The 24,375-nt window shown below is 36.6% G+C and overlaps 1 protein-coding gene across 1 annotated transcript in view; it reads right to left on the minus strand.

Moving 5' to 3' along the window:
- The window catches only part of TLL1 (tolloid like 1), a 71,727-nt gene that overhangs the window by 21,504 nt on the left and 25,848 nt on the right, over positions 1-24,375 (minus strand). Inside the window, exons 8-15 of the mRNA XM_066186025.1 lie at positions 22,962-23,077; positions 17,536-17,638; positions 16,201-16,317; positions 15,129-15,274; positions 8,399-8,594; positions 6,821-6,946; positions 3,788-3,948; positions 695-875 (exon numbers count right to left, since the gene is read on the minus strand). Coding sequence (XP_066042122.1) covers positions 695-875; positions 3,788-3,948; positions 6,821-6,946; positions 8,399-8,594; positions 15,129-15,274; positions 16,201-16,317; positions 17,536-17,638; positions 22,962-23,077 — 1,146 coding nt within the window. The remainder of the gene's footprint in view (positions 1-694; positions 876-3,787; positions 3,949-6,820; positions 6,947-8,398; positions 8,595-15,128; positions 15,275-16,200; positions 16,318-17,535; positions 17,639-22,961; positions 23,078-24,375) is intronic.

Below are 24,375 nucleotides of genomic sequence, written 5' to 3' on the forward strand. Positions count from 1 at the left end.
AGAGGCCACTCTTGAGCAAATACTTCCTCACCTCTGCAGCTTCACTCATGTGTAACTTTATTCAACAGTGTAAGTCCTCAATGATATAAACTTCCACCGCTCTGATCTCCCTCAGTAAAATTACACTCATAAATAAAAAGACACCGTTCTCTTGCAAGATCAAGATCTTAAACCCTGTTCTTCTGCAAAACATTAAGAAGTGCAAAGTTTGGCACAGATGTACCCATAATGCTAAACAAATGTTGTACCACAAAGTGGTAATTTCCCAACAAATGGAATATATTAAGAGACTTGAGTAGAAAAAATACAAGTGTACACAGTGTGCAATTCGTATCACTTTACAACTGGGATTTGAAAAGAATAGCAACAAAACTTAGAATAAAAGGCATCTAATAAAAATGTAAAAATACAGTAAACTTTCTTTTGTCCTCCGTATCTCGTAAAGTTTACTTCCTTCTCCTGTTATTTAAGTACATATAGATATGTTCCATACATTTTCTACAGACATTACAATTCAGAATGGTATTTTTAGACAGGAGAGTGGTTTCTGTTCATGTAAATGAAAATAATTCAAAACTATCAGGAAAACCATAAGCAAAGAAGCCACTCATTTTCATACCAAAATTGTGGTTGCTCCACCTAGACAATGGACACCCAGAGGCACTTACAGGTATACAGGGGTACTTTTCTATACCTGAGAAGAAGTGTGCCTTGAAGCCTTTTTTTGAGACAGTGTTGTCAGACCGAAACTCAATTCTCATGTTGTTGTACTGAGAGGTGATAACTTCAGGCACTTCTGTACCGCAGAATTTACCGTGCAGTTTGGAATCAGAAGAAAGGCCACTGCGAATCTCCACATAATCGTACTTGCAAACCTGAGAAAAGAAAGACAGAAAAAATATTTGCCTAATCAAAATAAAAGCATGAAGCCATTTAGAAATGCCAGAATTCTGATTGCTGCTAAATAATAAATTAACAATATCCTTCTTCGCTTTCTCCTGATTCTGACAGCATTTTTAAAGTCTTATGTTTGTTGATTTTAGGGAAAAATATTTTAAGGCCACTAACACATAGCTATACTATGAATTACATTCAAACTTATATTTTTATAGATTCTTACCTGTGTTTAGTATCAAAATTTCAAGATGCTTAGAAGCATTTCCACTTAATTTAAAAAGCAAACATTCCAATGCCAGTAAACCTAAAAATATTCATTCTAAAAATTATACCTATCTGCATGCTATAAGCCACATACCTCAAACCTACAAACCTTCTACCGCTTGCATCTCAATGATTTTTTTTAAATTTTAATTTTTTAAAATATTAATTTCCACCAAGAAACTTACAAAGTAAGTTTTCATCATTATGTATTTAAGATATATTAATTTATTTCCAAATATCAATATTTCCACTGTTAAAACCATGTAACTTTCATCAGCAGTAGCATAGCCGTAATTTGGAACAGGATGCATGCCATTTTCATTAAAAGGTTAACAATAAAGTAATATAATGTTTAAAAAAGCTTTATGCAAGGCCTATTTCTCATGATAATACTTTCAACGCATAATCCCTTGGTCAACTTAAAGCCATCCACCCAAAAACTTCTAAGCTTCTTAGGCTCAACTATCAATCATTTAATCAAAAATGTCTCAGTTGTCCGCACTTAATAGCCTAAGAGACAACATTGGCCAGGAGGATTCATACAGAGCTTATATTGGTCCATTAAATCCAAGTCATGTTTGAAAGATTGCAATTTCTAGTAAAAAAAAGTGTCAGGGGAGCTAGAAGGGAACAACAGAAAAGGATGTTTTGGCCTTTGTTGTTCTCTCGATGAAAAATTGTAATAATTTCCAGTTGGTTTTAATGTAATACATTGAAGATATAGATGAAACTTTTATTGTTATCGGAAGAATTTTCATATGTGGCACAGTTAAAAAGTGACTAATTCAGTTGAAACTCTTTCTGTACAGTATAAATAACACAAAGATTCAAAAACTTGAGTTACTGCCACATGTTGATCTATATTAATTGGAAAATATAATTATAATAATGCATGTGATTTTCAAATATAGCTCACTACGTTGATAAATCCCACCAATTTCAGCAATATAATAGTGGTGAGTTTTTATGGTTGCATAGCTTTAGACCAGAAATCAAATATAAGTTCAGATCAGCCTAACTTACTCTATCCTAAACTGCTGAAAAAAATTTACAAGTTAAACTGCACAATGTGAATGTAAAATATTAAAATTGTAATTGTGTAAAAGACATATTAAACTTGGTCCTACATGGAACTCCAATAACAAATTAAAAAAATAGAGTCCTTGATAAATGTATACATTTTATATCTGCACTCAGACCATATATTAGAATTTTCCAGATATTATATGTTTCTTCTGATTTACAGGCATCTATCTTTAGTACTATTTAACAGTATGAAGCCGAGATTAAGTAGCATATGAAATTATCAAACACCAGTTCTGATTGTTGAAACACATTTAGAATTTTTCTATCTGCTTATGTTACCTGTTTTTTATGACCCTAGAAAAGTGATTTAACTTCATTACATGCCAGGTGTTTTCCTTGCAAATCTTGCTCATGTACCAAGAAAGAGCAAGAAAAAGGTTTTATGACTTGTTCAAATGGTAATAAATTTTAATTCTTTTGGACTTTTAAGCTTTTATTACATTCCTTGCAGTTAAGTAATAACGATTACAGGACATGAGTGTAATGCATATATCATTGAAAACTGGAATTTCATGGACTTAAGAACCCACTCCAAAAAATTATGGGAGAAAAATATCTCACATTTCTGCCTCTGTAAATAATATTGAAGTATTTTGGCGAAGCCATGGCTAGTTTGGTTCTAAGTTATAAATTAAACTCCAGCTTTTGTCCCTTCAAATACCTCTGCCCAAAAGGTGGGACATCTTTATACTAAACATATCACTACAAATTTATTCACACAGAAATAACATCCTGCGATTTGTGTTCGTAATGCCATGTAAAGAATGTGCATATAAACTCAGTGGTTAGAGCATGTTATGGCTGGAGTGTGGTAAGGGAATTCAAGGATATGACAGAGAATTGCCTATGAAGCAGAACAAAAGCTGAAAAGGATGTTGAAACCCACATTTTACTGTTTCTCATCCAAAAAGCACTGCAACCCCCATCACTTTGTTTAAAGCTGTAAGGAGCATCCTTTAGCACATGGAGGGCTCTGCCCTGTTCCTCCTCCTACCTGGGCAGAAGATACCCCATGCCTCTGGGGGCTGCACAGCTCAAAAACTGCTGCTGTTCTGTTATGGCTTGTTTCTGGTACTGCTAGTTTCAAAATGTTTCCCCAGTGAGATACTTGTAAGTGATTTAAATGCTCCCTCACTCCATCACTAACCACAGCTTATGTGTATTGTTTGTAGTCAGTCTGTAAAGATGATTTGGTTTTTCCAGATTTTCTTCTCTTGAATTCTTTCCAATATGCTTCAGCCCCATTTGCTCTGTTTTATTTTGTTGATAAAAAAGTCATCTGAGACTCAGCAGAGAACATTTTTTAAAATTTCTTGTAATACATATACATTTAGATGATATGTAAAAGAGAGCTATTCTTTCCATGTTTGTTTTGAAAGAATCCAGAAACAGTCCCAAAACGAAAACAAGAATATCCATGCTTATTGTCAGCATATGAAAGGTCAAGCAAGGGTTTTATAAGACAATATCTATTTTCGAATGCTTGTGAAACCATTTAGCACGTAACAGATTGTGCAGCTCTTTGTTCACGGTTACTTACTTCATTCCCTTCTAACTCAAAAAACTCAAACTTCATTGAAATACGGTATTGCGTTGGGGCAACCACCTGCCACACACAGTTTTTGTTTGGAGGATACTCTTTTGGCCACCCTGGTGTGGTTATGGTCCCATTTAGCTTTGTCAGGAGTCCTCCACAAGCAGCTGCAAAATTAAAAGAGAACATCATTTCTTGACTGACAGTGTGTTTTACTATAAACAGAAGCACACTGAGAAGAATCAATCCTCTCATTACTTATATGCTGCAACGCCCAGACAGACTAATCAGGATCTTGCGTTATCATGCTTAGTGCAAACAAAGAGAAAGAGACAGCCCCTATCTTGAACAGCTGCAGGTTTGTGGGCAGAGATAAGTTTCAGGACTATACAAGGCGTTATCATATTCATTCTTTTCCCTTTCTCCCAGAGACTCTGGTTATTCTCTTACAGCCTTTCCCATGTAAGTCCTCTGACCTCACCACCCTCCCCGAGACCTTGACCACCCCTCTTCTGACAGAGGGATACTTAAGATGTGCTTCTCTCCTTGATTATTGATGCAGAATCAGCCCTACCTGTCTCAGCTCATATGGCTGTATATGCCTCCCATAACCTACTAGATAGGGTCACTTCTTTGGAAGAGCAGACACATACACTTCAGTCACAATTACTTTTGCTGAAGCACGGATGTTCAAATAAAAGAGAAAATGCCTCTTATTTCCAAATATATGCCAAATAATCCATAAAACAGAAAAATACTGTACTATGTTCTTAAATGCAGTTCAACTAGCAAAGGATAAGCTCATTAATCTTTTCCATCTGTGCAATTTTTTTTTTTTTTAAGGAAAGTAATGGGATTTAGAGAAGCTCTCGATCACACTCTGCTACATTGATACCATTACAGCACTGTGACAGCACTGGAAATCATCCACAAATCTCTTTTCAAAGAGCTGAAGGGGGGAGCTCTACTCAACTGCTCTCTGCCAACACTGAAGGCTTTATAAACTGGCTATTCCATTCTAGCTGATGATCTCACATACTGCATCTACTCGATCTAACAGAGCTGGGAGAATTCACCAATTACTGTGTCAAGGCCCATTTTGTCAACTCAGACACACACCAGTGTTTCTCCTGGTCCCTAGTTTTCCACACAAGACACTTGTTGGTATACATGTAAAAGTAATCTGATAGGATTGGGTGGACTAAGACCCTGGGTCACACCTCAGCGCATTGAAAAAGACCAGACATAGGTTTAGAGACTGCACCCAGATCACACAAGTTGTCCCCTCAAATGATCCAGTCTGGGTCAGAGCAACTACTGCCAGATTTCAATTTCTGCTTTTGAATACTATTCTATTGATCCTGGAGGCAAGGGCAGGAAATGTGGAAATAGTGAAAAAAGAAAATCTTAATGCTTTCTAATATGCTGCCATTGGTGGAGACTTGGATTAGAAGACCATAAAGGAAGTTTCTGTGCATGTCAACATGCAGTGAAGTATAGGGCAAAGTTTCTGACCTAGAGGCTTCTATTCATGTATGAATTAAAACAGCTAGCTAGCTCACCCCCCCAAAGGCTCAAACTATAACAAGGAAGTAATGTTCACAGTGACTACACAATAATTTTGATTCAGCAGCCCTATCTACATACAGTGAGTGCCACCTCAACTGGAACAAACACATACACAATTTTAGAGATAGCTCAGGGTTTTTGCTCTGCACTGCAGTGCTTAGTGTGACTTCTTTTGACAGAGCTGCTTTACTGTTTGGGTGCTAGAAATATATCTCTCTTCTATTTTTCAGAGGCAGAGAGAAGAGTATTCTGAAAGACTAATAATCTTCTCTAACATTCTGACTTGAGTCAGCAAGCAGACTAAATTCCATTCCTTACATAAATTTGGGCTGATCAAAAGCCCAGAGACCAAACCTGTCTTCATGGCCCCCTCACTTCAATTAGACTTTTTTTCTTATTGTCTTCCTAATACGCAGACATTCAAGTAAGTTATTTTTCCAATGGTCTCTTTGCTAAAGGTGGGGGAGGGAAGAGAAACAACCAAAAAAACTGCTAACCAGCTTGATGAGAGCCACAATTTAACATACTTTTAATCTAGGACTTTTACCAGCTCACACAAACATACAACAAACAAAAAAAACAAAACCAATCCCACATATAGAAAAGCAAAATAACAAGAAAGAATTGCAAAGAAACTAGGCAAAACTACCCCAAGTTGTGAAAAATAATTAATTAAAGCCTGAAAATTGGAAAAAAAAGAGAGACCAGTGAATTGCCTCAGAAGAAAACCAGGACTCCAAGTACTCCAATTTTCAAAATCCATTTGCTAGTCAAACAGATGAACTAATAATAAATTTGTTCTATCCTTTGATTTATTGGTGTCTATTAGTAAAAAATCAAACAATAATTGGTACATAATGATCAAGAGCTTACAATTCTTTCCTTTGATATGAAATAGGCATAGAATGCAAAATCTTATCTCAGTTCAATCCTATGTTTACACAGACTTCCACTTATGTCTTTCTTTTTTTTCTCCATATGATTATTTGAACATGCTTTGCTCACCCTGAAAAGTAAGGAAAGTTCAAAATGTGACGAGGAGTGGGGAAGATTCCTCTGAGCTTTGAGCTAAAATAGAGCACCTTGCTCTTCTGGACCTGCCAGCTTCCCAGGCACATCCCAGTCAGAGGTGGTCAGAGGGATGATTAAACACTCTGATTCTGAGGAAGTGGCACATTACTCTGCTGGTAATTGTCTCTTTGAGAGACTTTGCTTTAGTGAGTATGAATAGTGTAGTAAGTGGTATGAAGTCCTATTTTGCACCATTCTTGACTGACTAACAGCAAAATCTGCAAAATGACAGACATTGGGGTGCTCTGGCATCACTACTAAAAAGACAGCACTGGTTTTCTGGATTGGGTTCTGTGGATCTCATGCTGCTCAGACAGAGCCTAAGAAATGCGTAGCATTTTATTCAGGCAATGGCACTCTGAGAGCATTAAGAGCCTGTAACACAGCAACACACTGTACCTTCACAACTCTTCTTGTCAGGACCAAGTTCATAGCCAGGATCGCAGGCGCACTGGTAACTGCCCAGGGTATTTACACAGCGCTGCTCACAGCCACCATTGTCAGGTTTGGCACATTCATCTTCCTCTGCCAAGACAGGGAAGAATGCAAAAATGTGTTAAAGAGTTACCTTCCTCAGCTGTAACTGCTGCATTAATGTTAACCCAGAAAGCTGTATGCATGCTGTTACAAGATGCACTACATAAAACACTGTGGTTGCTGACTAGAGGATTTTCGAATTCTAAGGAGACCTGCAACGGAGAAAATAAAAATTTGTCCTTTGTGGGGTGTGGGTGTTTGGGGGTTTTTTTTGTTGTTGTTGTTGTTGTTGTTTTTTAAACAATATCTACTGACAGCTGCAGAACTAAATTATAAGCACTTTGTGTGCAGCATACAGTAATTCAGGCAGTCATAATCTAAAGATTGTACAAAGTATTGAAGAAAAGATTGAAAATCCACAGTAGGGTCACTTGAAGGGCACTTTATCTCCCTCTGAATCAATCTGTACATTATCCTGAATTCATACTCAAAAACAGATTAACAGAATCCTCAAATCCTAGGTTTTATTCTGCTGATATTAAAAGGAGCAAGATGAATCAGGGCTGGGGGAGGGAAAGGAATTGTGTGTTCTCTCTACTAGCTCTGAAATACACCCATGAGATTCATTAATGAAATATTCCTCGGAAGCTGGAATATTGTTTCCTTACAAGCAATTTCTCAGGAAAAAAAATCAGAGCTCCTACTCTCATGCCCATAGCCTTCAAAATTATAATTGTCTACCATGAAAACTACCAGTTAGGATTAGAAATGGCATGGTTCTTTTTTGGAAGAGCAAAAAGGTTTTCCTGATGGTATGACCTCTATTTCAGGTGCCACGATGGCCACACCACTGGCAGTGGCTTTAACTGAGTCACCAGCAGCACCATGTGCAAATTACAAACTTTCCATGCATCAAATGCTTCAGGCATAGCTGCAGTTGTATGACACCCTCCTCTTGCCAAAAAACACCCATTACTGAAGGAGACTATGAGGTTATTGTTCAATATGATTTCTGACCTGGTTTTGGGGGTTTTTTGCCTGCTTACAGAGAATAAATTGATAAAGCAGACCAATCTAGAAAATAGATTAGAAAAAACTGACAAGATTTAAACAAAGTAAGAAAAACTTAAACAGGGAACAAAAAGCCATTTGCAATTATACTATTTAACTTTATATTTGATAACGCAATGTAAAAAAAATGTTGCTTTTTTACAAAATTAGATATGTTTCAGAACTAAGTTGATTAACTGAACCTGAAGACTGTAGAAAGTTGTTCTGAATATGTTCCTTCATTCTTTGGACAAATTTTACTAGGAGATGCAAAAACCTCTATTGTTTTGCTCTGAATAAATTGTATGCCCCGGAAAAAAATATTCTAGAGACAATACAGTCTATTAGTAAAAAAAGATTGGGAAATATTTTTAACATCCTTTCATAATTTTTCTAGTCCAAGAAGAAGTGATAAGCTGGTCATAACTTCCAAAATGTTTTAACACTTACCTTTAAAAAAGTTAGCTGCAAACCCTGCTTTGTTAACAGTTCCATCAGAAACAAACTTCATCCACAGGGTATTAGAGGTAGATCTGATGTCTTCTGGCTTGTCATAGCCACAAAAGTGACCTATTAAAGGACTGTTCTCATTTGTTCCATCCCGGATTTCCAAGTAGTCATATGCACAGTTGTCATGTCTTTCAATCTGTAAAACATCATTTTCAAAGTGACCTACCAGAACTTGACCATAAATATCAAATATCTGTCAGACAATAAACAGAACTTAAATTTTTCGAAGTTAAAGTTAAGGTCTCTGTTTAGGGTTCAAGCAGCAGGAAGAAGAACAAACATCACTGAACTGATTTTAATGACAAGTTTTCTACAAACAAACAAAAAAAAAAAGAGTTACTAAACAATAGCCTAACTGGGGGGGAAAAAAAAGGTAACTAAAAAAGACATGCTAACCTCTAAGCTTCCTAGTATTCTATCAAACTTTATTCTCACCTCAAGTCCTCTTTTCTCATGTACACTCAACTAAAGAAGATTAATGGCTCAGCAACTAAACAGGTCAGAAATATTCACTGTTTTAGCAATATTAAAAAACTCAATTTTTATCATTATGAAAAGATTTTTAGAATCTCCCTTTATCCTCCATACAGAGCAAAATTTTGCACTTGTCACAGTTCACTGATTTTTCAGGATAAAGGTAAAAAATTGCAGCGCATAAGGAATTTGACGCATCCGAAAAATTAGATCCAAACACACATCTAAAATGATCAGCTCTTAAGTAGTCAACAGAACAGAGGACAAAAAGAAACTCATTTTTCTGTGGCCAATGTGTCTAGTTTGTCTTGCACAATTCCTGATTTCAGGTGTCCTCTTTTGATTTTCTGGGTCAATGAGTCTTTACTGTACTGATGGAGAAACCTACTGAAACCAGAAGAACTGAAAATTTCCCTTTCTATTTAAACTTTCTGCTGGATGACATTCAAACACAGACTAATATGTGAGTGGGCATGTGTGCATGTCTACTTGAGTAGCGAGCCTTGCGCTCTTTACATAATAGTATTTGCAAGTCAATCAGAATGGGAATTGCACAAGAGAGGAAAGCAGTAGCAGCCCAAATATGACCTTGTCCAGAAGCTAGATAATTTACGATGCTTGACTTTGTTGGGAGTGTGTCTTTCTCAACAGAATTAAAAACCTTCTTGAGCTGGGTCATTCTGCTGCTGGAATACTTCACATCACTCAATCTCATTTATAAAAGAATTAACTAGATCCAAGCATTCAAAAATAATTTCTATAAGAACACTCTTGTTCAACGAACTGGCAGAATTGGGAGAGGCGAGTTTAGGGATGGACATTGTGGGGACGGTGACAGGATCACAGTCAGGTAGAAGGGTTGGAGAAAGCCTCAAATATAATTCTGCACATCCACATTCTGTTAATTTGATAAACAAGTCTAAACTAATCCCAGAAAAAATCTACATTTGATCTCCAGAGAGAGTTTTTCTTCACCTAATCTTCACAGTAAGTAGAAGCTATCCACTGCTTCTCTGCTCTACTTATGCATCATGACCAACACAAAGCTCAGGAATCACCACAGCCTAAGGAACTTTCACTTAGCACATTAAGATTTCTTATGTAAGAGGGAAAATTGGGGGGGAAGGAACTGTTTGATTTAATGCCATTTCAGTGTCATCAAAATATGGCACTTACACACAACATTTCTCTGTCTTCTTTTCAACTTTCCAATTCTTCAGGCATTTACATGCATAATTTTCTCCCACCCACTCGTCTGTCACAAACCATATTGCCATTTACTGTAATTTCCTAGATGTTTGCTCAGGAATTGCTTTGGGACAGAACTTGGGAATGAGTGAGGAATGCCAGGAAGATCTATGATCCAACCACCTATTGCTGATTTTAGTGGCAATTGTATGCAACTAAAGCAGTACATGAGCACTGATAAGTTTTTGACAATACCAATTCCAAATTTTCATTAATCTAAATAATAAATTCATGACATCATATTCCAATTTGAAATAAAGTCTGCCTTGTTATCTCAGTAAAAATCGAGAAGTGAACTGGTTCAAAACTCACTAACATCAATGAAGGAATTATGCATTTTCCCCACACATCTGTGGTCATTTCAGAACTGAAGACATTCAATTAACATCAGTTTTTTCCATGTTTCCATTTTTTTATGGGCAATATGGAAATTATGATTATCTACCAGCCCAGTGTAGCTCGAGTTACACGTGCCAAATTTCCATTGAGGTGCATTAGTAATTTCTTTTCTGAGGATCACTTTATTTTGGGCAGAAGAGAACAGCTAAAAAAAATTTGGTAAGTAAGTTTCTAAACTTCCTAAGACTATAAGAATCAACCAACTTGCAAATTGCTATTGAGTTTCAAAAAACTCATTTGAAAGGTGGCTACTCTACCATATTAATTCATATTTAGTTTAGTACTAGTGCAAGTGATGCCAGCGTTATCAATACTAAGGGATTAAAGTGTTACACCTATATATAACCTAGCAGATAATATTGTGGTCTTGAGAAATAACTAGCACTTGGTAATCAATGAAAGAAAATATTATAAAATGTGGGTGTTTTATTGGTACCTCAAGGTTTAAGATTATGTGGTACTACCATCCAGGAACACTACAATACAAAGGTCTATTACGCTTGCAGCAGTCTCTTATTCCTCCTGCTTCCTCCTACATTTTCTGTCTATCTTTCTTATTCTTCCTGCTTCCTATTTGTTCCTTGAGGAAAATCTCTTCCAGTTTGTTGGGGGTTAGGTTTGTTCCTTCTTTCTCTAAAGAATTTTTTCCCCATAAGTTACCAAGGAGACCAAATGTTGGATACTTGAGGGTACTTAGCCGAAACAAAGAGGTGGACAAACTTGGAAGGAGGAGATAACACAGGTAAAGGACAGAGCTTGAGGCAGCTGCGGGCTGGTTTTTTTTTTCATCTTTTCGGTGTTGGGGAGAGAGGACAGCTGGGCTGTTGCTGGCTGGAGGAGTTTTTCACTGTGGCCAAAGGGATCTAGTCCTGGGAAATCTACTATCACCGGTTCGGCCTGAATCCGGAGTTTTCTCTGTAACCCGCGGGAGCTGGACCGGCCCTGCCTCGCCTTGGGCTTCTTCAGCGCCGCTCCTCTTGCTACAGTGTGACCCCACCCTGCCACCCCAGCTACCGACCCGGGACTTTCCACTGTTTCAGCTTGGTGCTCTGAGGATCCTGCAGGGACACCGAAACCAAACTGCCCTGGGTTTTGTGAAACAAAACCATCAAGGTTCTTGGTACTGCTTTCTTTTGTTATTAATGCTGTAGTTATTTAGTTGGTTTTTTTCTTGTTTGCTTTGTAATACTTTCTAGTAAAGAACTGCTATTCCTATTTCCCAAATCTTTGCCTAAGAGCCTCTGACTGTAAATTTATAATTGGAAAAAAAAAAAGGAGGGGGGGTGGGGTTTACACTCTCCATTCCAGAGGAAACTCCAGCTTTTACCTGACAGATACCTGTCTTCCCAAACCAAGACACAGTTAATGAAAGGACCCCTGGTGAGTTTGGTTGTAACAGGACTGATCCCAAAAATCTTGTTTACTGGAGCACAAAAATTTCACAAGATATTCACATGATATTACAGGTTGACGAGAAGAAATACATGGAATGTTAGCAAAACAAAACAAAACAAAACAAAACCAAAAAAAAACCACCAAAAAACCTACAGGTTTCTAACAGAAAAAATGCATTTTCTACAGGAAACTGAAAGACAGCCTTGGCTCCTGAAGACCTTGGAGGAAACTTCAAATTTCAACATCAGAGAACTAAGTTGAGAAAATGACAGAAAAATTACTAAAGCAGGCACATAAGAGCAGGAAAACACTATGAAATCTCCCAGAGAAATGGCATGCCAGAGACATTCTCTCCATCCCTTCTCAAAAAAACTGCATCATAGGTAGTTTCGGGTTTAGAAAAACAACAACATAACCAAGAGCAAATCTGGGAGCAATTCTACTGCAGTAAAAATCTTTACATTATTCTTTGTCATTGTTAATTTTTTTTTGTTCATAAAGTCATATTGCAATACAGGTAAACATATCTGCCTCAGGTTGTGAACTCCAGTCATAAAAGGTGGCATTATACAGCTAGTGAAATCAGAAGATCAGATAAATTTTATTCCCTGATTTATGTAAAAATAATTTAAATGGTTGCTATCTGCACAGAGTTTAACAAGGTCAGTCAAATGAGGAAGATTAATATGAATCTGCTCTACAAACTCTCTGGATTGTGTTAGCTGCTAAGACTGTCTGCCAAAAACGTTCTTAAGCAAAAAACCCCAAACAAACTAACAAAAACCCCCTGCTAATTTTCAAAGAATGATATCATAAAGGTGACTGTAACAATGAAAAAGATGGAGTTACCATTCCCAACATCTCTACTCTCACACAGACACTGGAGATTATATCAGCTAAATAAGAAAGTGTAATCCTGCACTCAGTGGAAAATGTGTTGTCCACAGCAGGCAAAACAAGATGATTCATTGATACAGTTTGAAATTCTCAGTTTCCCTAGTGCTTTCGTTTCAGAATGAAGGTTATTTGTACAGTTATTTTTTTCTAGTATTACATAGGGATAATGAGAATTCCTCTTACTTAACTGTACCTTTCAGAAGACAGAGAAGTAATTTTCTGACAAACACGCTGCAATAACTCTCTGGCCTGACATTTACTTTTTTCTATCTGGGCTGGCACCAAGAACTGTGATTTTTGAACAACTTTTTGTTTTACTGGGCAGTGCACCAAGGATTCAGTCCAGAAAGGGACTCAGTATCAAAAGACAGAACACCTACCTTCAAAAGCTGGGAGCAGAAATGGAAATCGAAACCAGGAGTGAATGTCCAGGCAACTCCAGAGCAGCTCCCAAAGCAACTCCCATCCTCAGCAGGGAGCCCAGTGAATGAGTCAGTAAGAGATGCCACAAAGACAGATATAACAGTCTTGTGCCTGTCTGGGGCGCCTCATTTGGTGCTCAAGGGCATCTTGCCACTCTGGAATTACAGCTCAGACTCTCCCTGGAAAAGTATTTCAAGTCCCTACTGTTGGATTTTTTTTTTCTTTTCAAAACTGTATAAGCCCCAACTTGAGACAGTCCCCAACTATATTTCTGCTCAATTTCCTTTCTTTTTATGAGGTGTTAGTCCACATGTTTCACCTCTAGAGAGTGCCATAATACTACACAGTCTGGAGGAGAAACTGGACATTTCTTCCTAAGGCCTTAATCACTTCTCTACTAAAATGCTCTATTGTTCTCTTGCCCTTTGCTTCTAGTTATTTCCTGCCTGGTGAGGCATAGGCATGCCATCTTCACACTTGTAAATAGTCCCTAACTTGGTGATTAGGAAAATGTCCTGAAAGACAGGGAGAGATGTAAGTTTGATTCTCCCAGCAGTGATATTGAACTGATGTCAGTCCAAGTGATAATGCATCGCGTGCACAGACCATTGCTGATCAACCACATCCAGACCACATACTGCAGCAAGTCTCTTTTGCAGAAGAATATGGCCATTTCCCTTGTCATCACATTAAAAAAATGCTAAGCACCAATGGCAGACTAGAAAAGCTCCAAATCTAGTCAGTAAATCATATAAAAAGTACTCAAAATGTTCATTTTTAACAGGGCTTAAATAAAGAGACTAACATACTACGATAAGTAATCTTAAGCCGGGTCATGCAGACTCAGAAGATCAGGGAAAGATGATCTTGTCTGCACTAGTACAGACATTAATTCAGGATTTAAAAAAAAAAATAAAATAAAATAAAATAAAATAAATAAATAAATAAATTGAAAACTAAGTAGAATTTGTAAAATTATTAAAACTTCTATACTTTCCTAATTGCTGATAAAATCCCTTATTGTCTCATACACAAATCTTTCCACCAGTCATAGCAAAAAAGTGCCAGAACCCTGAAGTCTGTCTGCAAGACTAAAGTGTCAGGTTGGAAATTACAGCTATGTTTACTACACCTGTATTTAGATCTATGTACAACATAAAGCCAAAAAGTTCAGATTTTTAAAAAGTGTTCTTTTTGCCCTTACTGCTGAAGCATATTCAAATAAAACAAATTAACTCAAAGTATGCGACTGAATTTATCTACAAAGTTTAAGCTGGTATATTGTGTAGGAATAAAACAGACATATGGAACACTACTTTTTTTCTAATGTAATAGTTTACCACTGTTTAGCAGTGTTATACACAGTGCGATGTACACTAAAGACATACAAGTATAATGACTCACCACATCTTTTTTTTCTTTCCTCCCTAATATAGGTTTGTGATCTGAATATTAGTTTTTTCCTTTTCAAAGCAGAAGCCAAAAAAAACCCCACAGTGTTTTTTTTTCTCCAGCCACACATTGTTTTTTGACAATAAGATTTAGCAAAGATAAAACATCCTGGGTATTTAACAGAATATTGAAGTAGCCTCACTGAGCTGGATGATGTACTTGGTAAAATGTGACTATCTTCAATAATATAAACACTCTAATTCAAATATTAGAGAGAACAAAAATTTTGAAAATTTCTGGGGAAGAGAAACTTTCATGGATTCTGGAGACAATTCTTCATAGAGAATTTTTAAATTCATTCACAGGTTTAATAAATATTCCCTTAAATTTCATTGTCACTTAGCCACTAGATGCTTGTCTGAGATTAGTTAAAAGGCTTTACCTCAAATGCTTGAAAGGTTAATCCTACATTGTAGTTTTCTGACACTGTTATTTTCCACACACATTCCTTCATTGGTCTGTAGTCATCAGGATAATTGGGAGACTGGATCTGGCCTTCATTTTTGTGAATTTCACCTCCACAAATAGCTGATAAAAGCATAACATTTTACTGTCAATAATGATGTTTTCTGTAATTTCCCCATGCTCAAACTGATTTTATATGCTCCCATTTTCAAAACTAGTAATAAAACTGTTCTGGAAAATACTTAAATCTACCAAGGATAAATTACTGAAAACACAATCAACTTAAACCATTATATGTAGTTCAGTTAGCAAATATCATCTAGCATTTCTAATAGCTCTAAACATGTCTACAGAGTTGAGGGCAAATTTGTAATCATGGATAATCTGAATGTGTACATTTTACAGAATAAATTTAAAAGGTCAAAATAATTAATTTTTTGTTCACCCTTGAAATATACTTAAACATTCTTCATTAATATTTACTAACCTTTAGAAAGAGACAAATGAAAGCAATATCTCATATTTTATAATGATCTATGCATTTTAACCTGCAGTTTATCACTTCAAGCTTTCACTCAGTTTGAAGAAGCAGCTAGTATAAATAAAAAAATATTTTCACAAAAAGTACAGGTTCTATTTTAAACAGGTGAATCTTGACTTGCTAACATACCCAATATTCATGGGTGCCTTTGTTAGATATTCCCAGAGTATATGGAAAATAAAGACAGATTTTTCTGAAGGATATACAGAAAGTGCACACAGAAATCTTTACAAACACTAAGCACAAGAACATGTATATTTAGTTAATTAAACCAGTAAGAAATGTTTATGATTGTTATCGTTGATTTCCCTGAAAAAGAGCTCAGCTGAAACCTGATCACAGGCGGAGATTCAAAATGCCCTGTCTAGTAATTTAGCACCTATTTTCTCTTGTGATAAAATCCTAATTTCATATGTTAGCTTTGGTGGGGGATGATTACTATCCAGAGGTATCTGGTTAATATTTTTCTTCCATAATCAATTCATTTTTAATGCTTTAAGAGGCTTACCTTCATAAATTGCGGCAAAACCTTTCCCAACCCAGTTGCTGCTGCTGCGGAACTCAATCCACATCCTGCTGTCAGTGGATGCGAGGACTTCTGGCAGTTTGTCACCACAAAACCTGCCTAAAAACATGCAATCAGTAACTGCATATTCTGCCACCTCTGAAGCCAAATGCTGCAAACATTTATGCAAGCGTTTAACATTATAAGCAGAAGTAGCAGAACCAACTCGGTGGAACTATTCATACACTTGTGGTTAAGCACGTGTGTTTCTGCAGATCAGGACCTAACACACAAAGATTTTATTATTAAGCTTTCAGAACGTTTTATTGCAGGCAGGCTCACAACAAGTCTAAGTACAAAACCTTAGGGGAATTAATGAAAAAAATTGTTAGACATTGTTGCTATACATACAAATGCATCCATTTTGGAAGGCGAAAGTGAGTACTAATCTTAAAGGAACACAATGTACACCACAGTAATACAGCTCAAAGTGCCTAAGGGCCAAAGAGATTTAAAAGGTAACTTCTAAATGACCTGTTCTACATTATCCTCTTAAATTCTGCCTAGGTAGGTAAAATTTCTGTTTTTCTAGCTGATAGGGAAGAGGAGAAGAGAATAATTACTGTCTGGTCTTAACAGTTTCTTCTTTATTTTCTGTTCAAGGCAAAAAAAACCAGACATTCCTGTTAGAGAGCTGTCCCCTGTATCTGGGCACAAGCTTTATGGGAGGTGAAATCTCCCCACCAACTTTCTGAATTAAAATAGGATGACTGCAGCCCTTACATTTCAGTTGCTATTCAAACTCAATTCATTATTGCTTTGCATGTCTCTTCTCTGCAAGAGCAGGGAAGGACACACAAGGAACAAATAGAAGCAATCCACTCTGCAAGAGCAGGGAAGGACACACAAGGAACAAATAGAAGCAATCTACTCATAATCTTAAAGGCACAGAGCTTGTAAGAACCACTCTACAGCAGTTGCATGTTCTCATCACGTGACCCATGAATTTCCCATCACATGCCCTACAGATTTGTCTGTAAACTACTTCCCCATTTCTTTGAAAAAAACTATAGCAGCTTCATAATTCAACACCCACAAGCAAAGCAAAATCTTGCACATTTTGTAGTTGGCATCTTTCCACACTTGCCGCTGCATAATTGAAAGGAAGGCTTGAGGCTTGAAGTTGAGGCCACTTAGAGGGGTTTATTTTCCCTTCCCCAAGTTTAGATACATTCTAGATGCCTAAAACCCAAGAAGTTTGTAGTGGGTTAAAGAGCAGGTCCACTGAGCCCAGTGAGTGTGGTGCAGTGGATGGTGCAGCATTTAATAGTTGCATACCAAGCAGAGGGGATTTTCTCCAGTAGCCATCTCTTACTTCAATATAGTCGTACCAACAGAGACTGCTCTTGTAAAGGTCCATGGTGGTAAAGTTTAAAACGATCTGCAATCAGATGAGAAGGCCTAAATAAATCATGTGTGATAAATAAGAGAAAAACAATCTCAACAACATTCTGAAGAACTGAAACCAGAGTGGTCACCTGTAATGGCATTCCAACTATTTAGACGTTTAATTACCCTCTCCTCAATTATTTCTTTGACTAAGTAAAAGTTTCTTGGGAACTTGAAAATTTCTTTTATTTAACCTTATATATTTGAGCAGATTCAAGACAAACTACTCACATTTAATTGCTCACAGGGAGTTTTTCACTGAGAACTAAAAATTTGAGAATGTTAATATGGTAAAATATTACAGTAATATAATTTTTACTATGTTATTTGAAAATTGTACTGCCAATTCCTCTTCCATTACATTTTGACTATAATCAGCACTGACTATAATCAGTTGCAAATAAAAAAAATTAAAAATCATTGCTTTATTTTGGTTTGTGCTTCTCCTACTACTGTTTTGATAAGGTATTTTACTTTAGACACATAAATGTTGACAATGTTGGAAGGTAATTCTGAAAGCAAGTTCACTAACAAGAATTGGTATACAGTCCCTTATTGATTCTTAATGAAACTATAATAAAGCTTTTTACACAGAAATCTGAGTTCTGCACATTTCTGGAACTTTTGAACATGGACTCAAAATGTTACTGAGAGTATCTGTAAACAGGCATATTTTCAATACTTACTACAGGGACTACCCTTATATTAAATTACATTATCCCTGTTTTAGAAATATTAATCCTAAACTGCCACAAACCTACACTTTTAATACAGGAATAGGATTTTTCCTGATCATAGGTTGACACAATAGCTACAGTTTAAACCCTGACTGACTGGATAGCATCATGTCCTGCAATTAGAGGGACAAATCCAAATAAGCAGATTAAAAGTTATTCGTATTTTGTATTATGAAATCATTTCCAATTAATACCTTTTATTGGATTGAGGTGTACTTGGAAAAACAATTCATCTTCTTGAGAATCAGGTCCTCAGAGTACATAAATAAATGTTTCAAACTAACTGAAATTCTTCCCTATTCACATTTGAGCATAGAATTGGTGTTATCTTAGTTTTCATCCTAGAAACTTTAAATTGAAACCTGCCATTATAAAAAAACCCCATGAATTTCTGCATGGTAGCAGATACCTCACACTGCAAAAAGACATCTCTATGGCAGCCTATGGAGCAGCTGTGAGTGTCAGTTGAAAGGAGAAGAATTTACCCTTAGTCTAGATGCAAGGAAAAAAAAATAACACCATAACTGGAAAAATGAACCAAGACAAAGAGATAAGATGGTTTCGTTTCATCTCAAATGTCTTCTCGGTTTCATGTACCCTTTCATGGATATTTAACCCATGGGACATCTTGCCTTTACTACTTGGGCAGTCCTTCAGGAAGATGCACTGAAGAAATAGATGCACAAATATTACCAGATTTCCCAAACCCACCTATTTACCATGAGAAGCATGAAAAGTTGGCTAAAAATAAAAACATTCATATGCTTTATTCTGCTCAGTTTTTTAAATACATTTCCAAATTCTATTTGAATCTACTTCAGTAAATGGCAGAGAAATCATTCTCTCACTCACACAGCAATTCTCTGTCCTTGGCAGAACTTTCCTCCTTTAACTCTTCCTTCAAGTAAAGAGACCCCACCAACTACAAAACTTTTGTTCTCCCCAAATCATCCACTTTGCAATTCAAACTTCCTCTAAACTCCCACCTTCTTTTTTTCTCAAAAAAGAAGTAGTTATCTCTGCTTTTATTTAGCCATACTGCTTAAAAAGCCTGCTGCCCTCATCAGTCTTGTCCTTTTCCAGCCATGCCAACTTTACCCCCCGATCTGTGCAGTTTTTTCTTTGCCCTGATGAGATGCAGACAGCTGCTTAAACTAACCCAGCTGGCCCTGCTGGAAGCAAGCTACAGAAGCCACAACCTATACCTCCTTTATTTCTTCAGCTCCTTAGAGCCTGGAGGTCTCTCACCAGTCTAGCCACAAGTTTTCCTTTTTCCATGACACAGCTGAAACATTGCATTTCTTCTCTGTTCTTTGTTTGGAAATTCTCTTTTTTCCAAACATGAGTTGCCAGGATAGAGTTGGGAAATAGTTGGTTTCACTTAGCTGTGATAATGTCAATGTCTCAAAGTGCTGCTATCTAAATGGAAACGGTTAAAATTTAATGAGCTTCTTCAATGGCCCCTGCTTTTGAAACTACATTAAATAACCTTCACAGCCTTTTCTCACTCTGACATGCCAAGGTATTTGATGATACAGCAATTTCCTAATACTGACCAGAATTCATTAGCTGTACATAGGCAGAACCCCCAGTCTGCCGCAGCATGATTTCTGGTCATGAACCAAACAAGTTTAAATATATTTAAGATTCCGATATGCTATTCTGCAAAGTATTAAATAAAGCTACAGACAAGGCAGAGCTTGTTCAAGGGGACAGAATGGCTGAGAGGCTTCCCAGGAAAAACAATCAATTGGTATTTGTCAGCACAATTAAAGAATTATTGATTACACAGCAGATTCAATTGTACTACTGCAGCTTCCAAGAGAATAAATCATACCTCCTACTGCCTGAGATAAGAAAGCACAAAATATACAACAAATACCAGGAACACAAACCAAGGTTTCTGCAGGTGGCATTTTTTACCTGTAACAATCAAGGATTTTTCTGGCCTATTTTACCTTTCATGTAAAGCATTAAAGAAAATTGAAAAGTAGTGTAACCCATTCAAAAAGGCAGATTCAAATAAAACACTGGCACAGTTGCAACTCTCCCTATGTCAATATAATTTCTGCACACCAGAAGGTAGGATTCACCCTGGCTGGGGGCATACAGCATTTATAACACCATCCTCCCTCTGAGACTTTTCTGTGTATAGATACACTGAATACAGCTTGTACGGGTACAGTTTACCATGCAGTCTTAAGTCTCGAAAGTAAAAGGGGAATGGACTACCTTGTTTTACTAGTAGGAACACACATATTTTAGGCTGGCTTGGCAATTTACGATGCCTTGTGAATAAAGGGAACTCTACAACTAGTCCATGCCACTGCAGTCCAAGCCTTCATTAAATTTCTGGGCATCAAAGATCAGAAGAGTCCTTACTTGCAGAAAGAAGCATGGATAGAAGCTGTCCAAACTATGCTCCTACAGCAGAATGCTAAATCTCAATAAATAAATAGAAAAGAGCTAGGCAAAGCCTTTTCAGTTTATTTTTAGGTGACTAAGGTGCTCACTGACCTTTCAGAACATGACATGATGCACTTACACATACTCTAATCCCCACACAATATTCCTGAGATTTATCAAGGACAAGGCAGCAAAGAACAAAAATTTAAATATATTTTCATTTTTCCTTCAGTATATAAATGCATTACCATCATTTACTGAGAAAAATTGGGATCAAGTATAGTGCTCGTCCAAGGCATCATGATCTATGCATTAGCTAAGTTTTAGACCTCATGGATGTAAATAGGATTCTTTATCTCAAGACAGCTGGCATCCTATGGGAATAGTATGGACAAAACAGACTTTTTGACACCAGCACAAATATCATTTACTTTATTCTTGCTGAACTATATGGAGACTAGAGAATTGGAGGTAATAACAATGCCCTATGGACATGACTTGTCATGTAAAATGTCAGCTAGAAAATTCTGCTTATTCTTTTCCCCATTTGGGGAAACGGGTATATTGGGAAAGGAGCCAGTCCTCTCATGTTGCTGACTCCACCACGGGGGCATTCCCTCATTTAGATTTTGTCCAGTACAATACAGCTTCAGTGGTGGTTACAAACTCAAGACTTTTTTATTATATTACAAATATATTCATATTACACTGGTGTCTATAGATAGGCTTACACAAAGTTGGAAAATGCTATAAATACTTGAACATCAACATTAACTCACACATTCATATTTTTTTCAAGAGCAAATAATTTTAGATGAACACACTTTTTAAAAATATTTTTTAATGGAGTGGTGGAAAAAAAACCTAAGGCATTTTTGTTCTTATCACAGTGATATCTATAACACAACGCAAATAATGGGGACATAAACTTACTATCTAGAGTAATTTTCATCCTTTGCACAAACATTCTCTTATTCATCTCTTCATTTATTTTCCTTGACAACCTGCTGAGCCACCCTTTCTCTCCCAGCAGAGCGTGTTTAGTTTTCCTTCTGTCTCTGGCTCTTGCCCAAAGGAGGGCAAACACTCTCTAAATGACTTTGCTTTCATTCCCCACAGTAACAAATGTCTTTACAGTCCCTCAGGATCTATTAGAACATCAAGAGTATATATTCTTGGGGTATACTAGGACCCTGACCTGAAAGAAACAAGGAACAAAGTAATACAATCAGGAGAAAACCATCTCAAATTTATACATAGTGGGAGACTTCTGAGACAAATGACTGAAATATCTGGGGGCAAATGATGGGTATTCCTATTTGAACTTGCCAGTACTGAATCTGTTTGATTCTATATTTCAGTCATGGGATTTTGCATTCTATTCTTCAGTATTTGACTGCTTGATATCAGCCACTGCTTCATGTAAGGACACTTACATCCTTTTTCCTGCATATTTTGTCTCAGCTGAAGCTTTTTATCAATGCCTCTATCCTTATTTGTTTTGAAGCAGCCTGATATTTGAGCCAATAATTTAAAATAAGATTTAGGTAGCATATTTTGAAAGAGTACACAGGAAGGACAGGTTTTGCTTTCACTAGGATGGCACACTTCTCTCTCCAAACTGCTCTCACCAAGCCCATTTTTTCCCATAAAACTGATCAGAAAGTAAAACTATATGCACTAGAACCAGTTCCAGGGAACACCCACAATGACACTTTCTTTACTAATGTAATTAATGTTTCATTTTAGAAACATCTTATTGAACACACTAAGAACTTCCTCAGCTGATAGCCGAGCTACCAGCCCCACACAGCTCAGTCAGCTTGTCTGAGCCCATGCTGGATAATGGACCATTCAGGAGCCTGAATCACCTCCTCTACTTTTATATGGAACCATAAATTGAACTGGGAGCCAGTTTTAAAGAGAGTTCACGGTGCAAACATACAGCAGATTGTCCTTTATTTCACAAGGACGCCCACTGAATTGATGATGTGGTTCTAATGCCACAGATCACAGTAAAGTCAATAATACATAGTCCGTGATCCCATTTTTCATAACACACCATTATTTTCAATTAATATGCATCTTTTAAACCTTAACAAAAAGCTAAATAATCACAGCATTTGACTTTAAAAATAGGATCTGTGTCTAGCTAAAAGAACATTAAAATACCTTTTCCCCCGGGGTCACAGAGATTCTCCATATGCAGTGTGTGTAGGAAGGATAACCGTTTGGAAATCCAGGAGATGAAAAGTTGCCTGTAGATTCCTGCAGTGTTTCTCCACAGGCTGAAAGAAACAAATTACAGTAAAAATTATAAAATTTAATGTGCTAACGGAGAAAAATGCATCTTTCCAATATCTACTCAGAATACATTTAACTCACCGCAGATGCAGAATGAAAAATAAGCTAGTTAGTTTACAATTTATTCAAAGTAATGATTTTAAGCCAATCTGACATTCATTCCATTTTATGCAGGATGTTTTTATTCCATGAACTATTTCACTTGTGTGTTTTCTGCTGACATAATCAAAATTATGGCAGTCATAAAAATACCACTGCTGTCAATCAACTGCAATGTTATACATAGGACTCTTTTGGTAATTAAAAAAAAAAAAAGTTAGACATCCTTTAAGAACTAAGACAAATGCTAGCACAACATGACTTGCATCACACTGAAATTTTCTCAGTGGTTTCATTTGATTTAGTCTTTTACCCACATGAAAAACTGATCTGACCTAAACTCACTCGTTTATGTTGGTATAGAAAATTAAATCCTATATTTGACAGTCTCTTAGGCAGAGTGATTTGTAGAGATATGACTAATCAAAGCAAAGCAAATGTAAAGTCTTAAAATACCAAAAGTTTTTTTATTCTTTATTATTGAAGCTTTTAGCATCCTTCTCTCACCTGTCAATCATGCTGCCGGATGCTGGCTAATAAATCATCTTCACACTAAAGTATATCATTGGAAGTTACTGCCACTGTCCACCATTAAAACTGATTTAGGTAGGGTGTTACACCTTAGTAAGTCATCTTTTTTAACTTTAATCAAATTTTTTCATCTGCTGATTTTGCAGGTGTGATACAAGATATGAATTTGATATTATCTCATGACTAATAATGGTATCAGTGCTTTCAGATTACAGGGCTACCATTGGCAGCAGGTGAACAACTGTGTCATCAAAAATATCAATTAATTACAAATGTTCTGAAAAATCCTTAAATAAAAGAGGACAAAGGAAAAGATTGCTTATGACAAAGAGACAACAACTGTAAAGGCTGTTTTGTTAAAATGCATCTAAGATGTGATCAGACAACTATGCTGTTACAGCAGGTGTAAATTACATTCAAGGCATTAAATATGCTCTTTGACACTCAAATTGTCATCATGATGAGGAGAGAAAGGAAAGACTGGCATGGCCCTCAAGAAGTGCATTGTCTAAAGCCACCATCACTGTGTCCTTTAGTAATGAAACAGGAAAAAAATATTTTCTTCTCTTCATTTAAAAAATGTGGTTTTATCTTCAAAAAATTGCAGGTAGCCACAGCAAATGACATTTCTGCACAAAGCCTTTTCAGTGAA

The sequence above is a fragment of the Chamaea fasciata genome, unplaced genomic scaffold (genome assembly GCF_029207755.1).
Source record: "Chamaea fasciata isolate MVZ Bird 193981 ecotype frontalis unplaced genomic scaffold, bChaFas1.0.hap1 SCAF_6, whole genome shotgun sequence".
NCBI classification, from domain to species: Eukaryota; Metazoa; Chordata; class Aves; order Passeriformes; family Sylviidae; genus Chamaea; species Chamaea fasciata.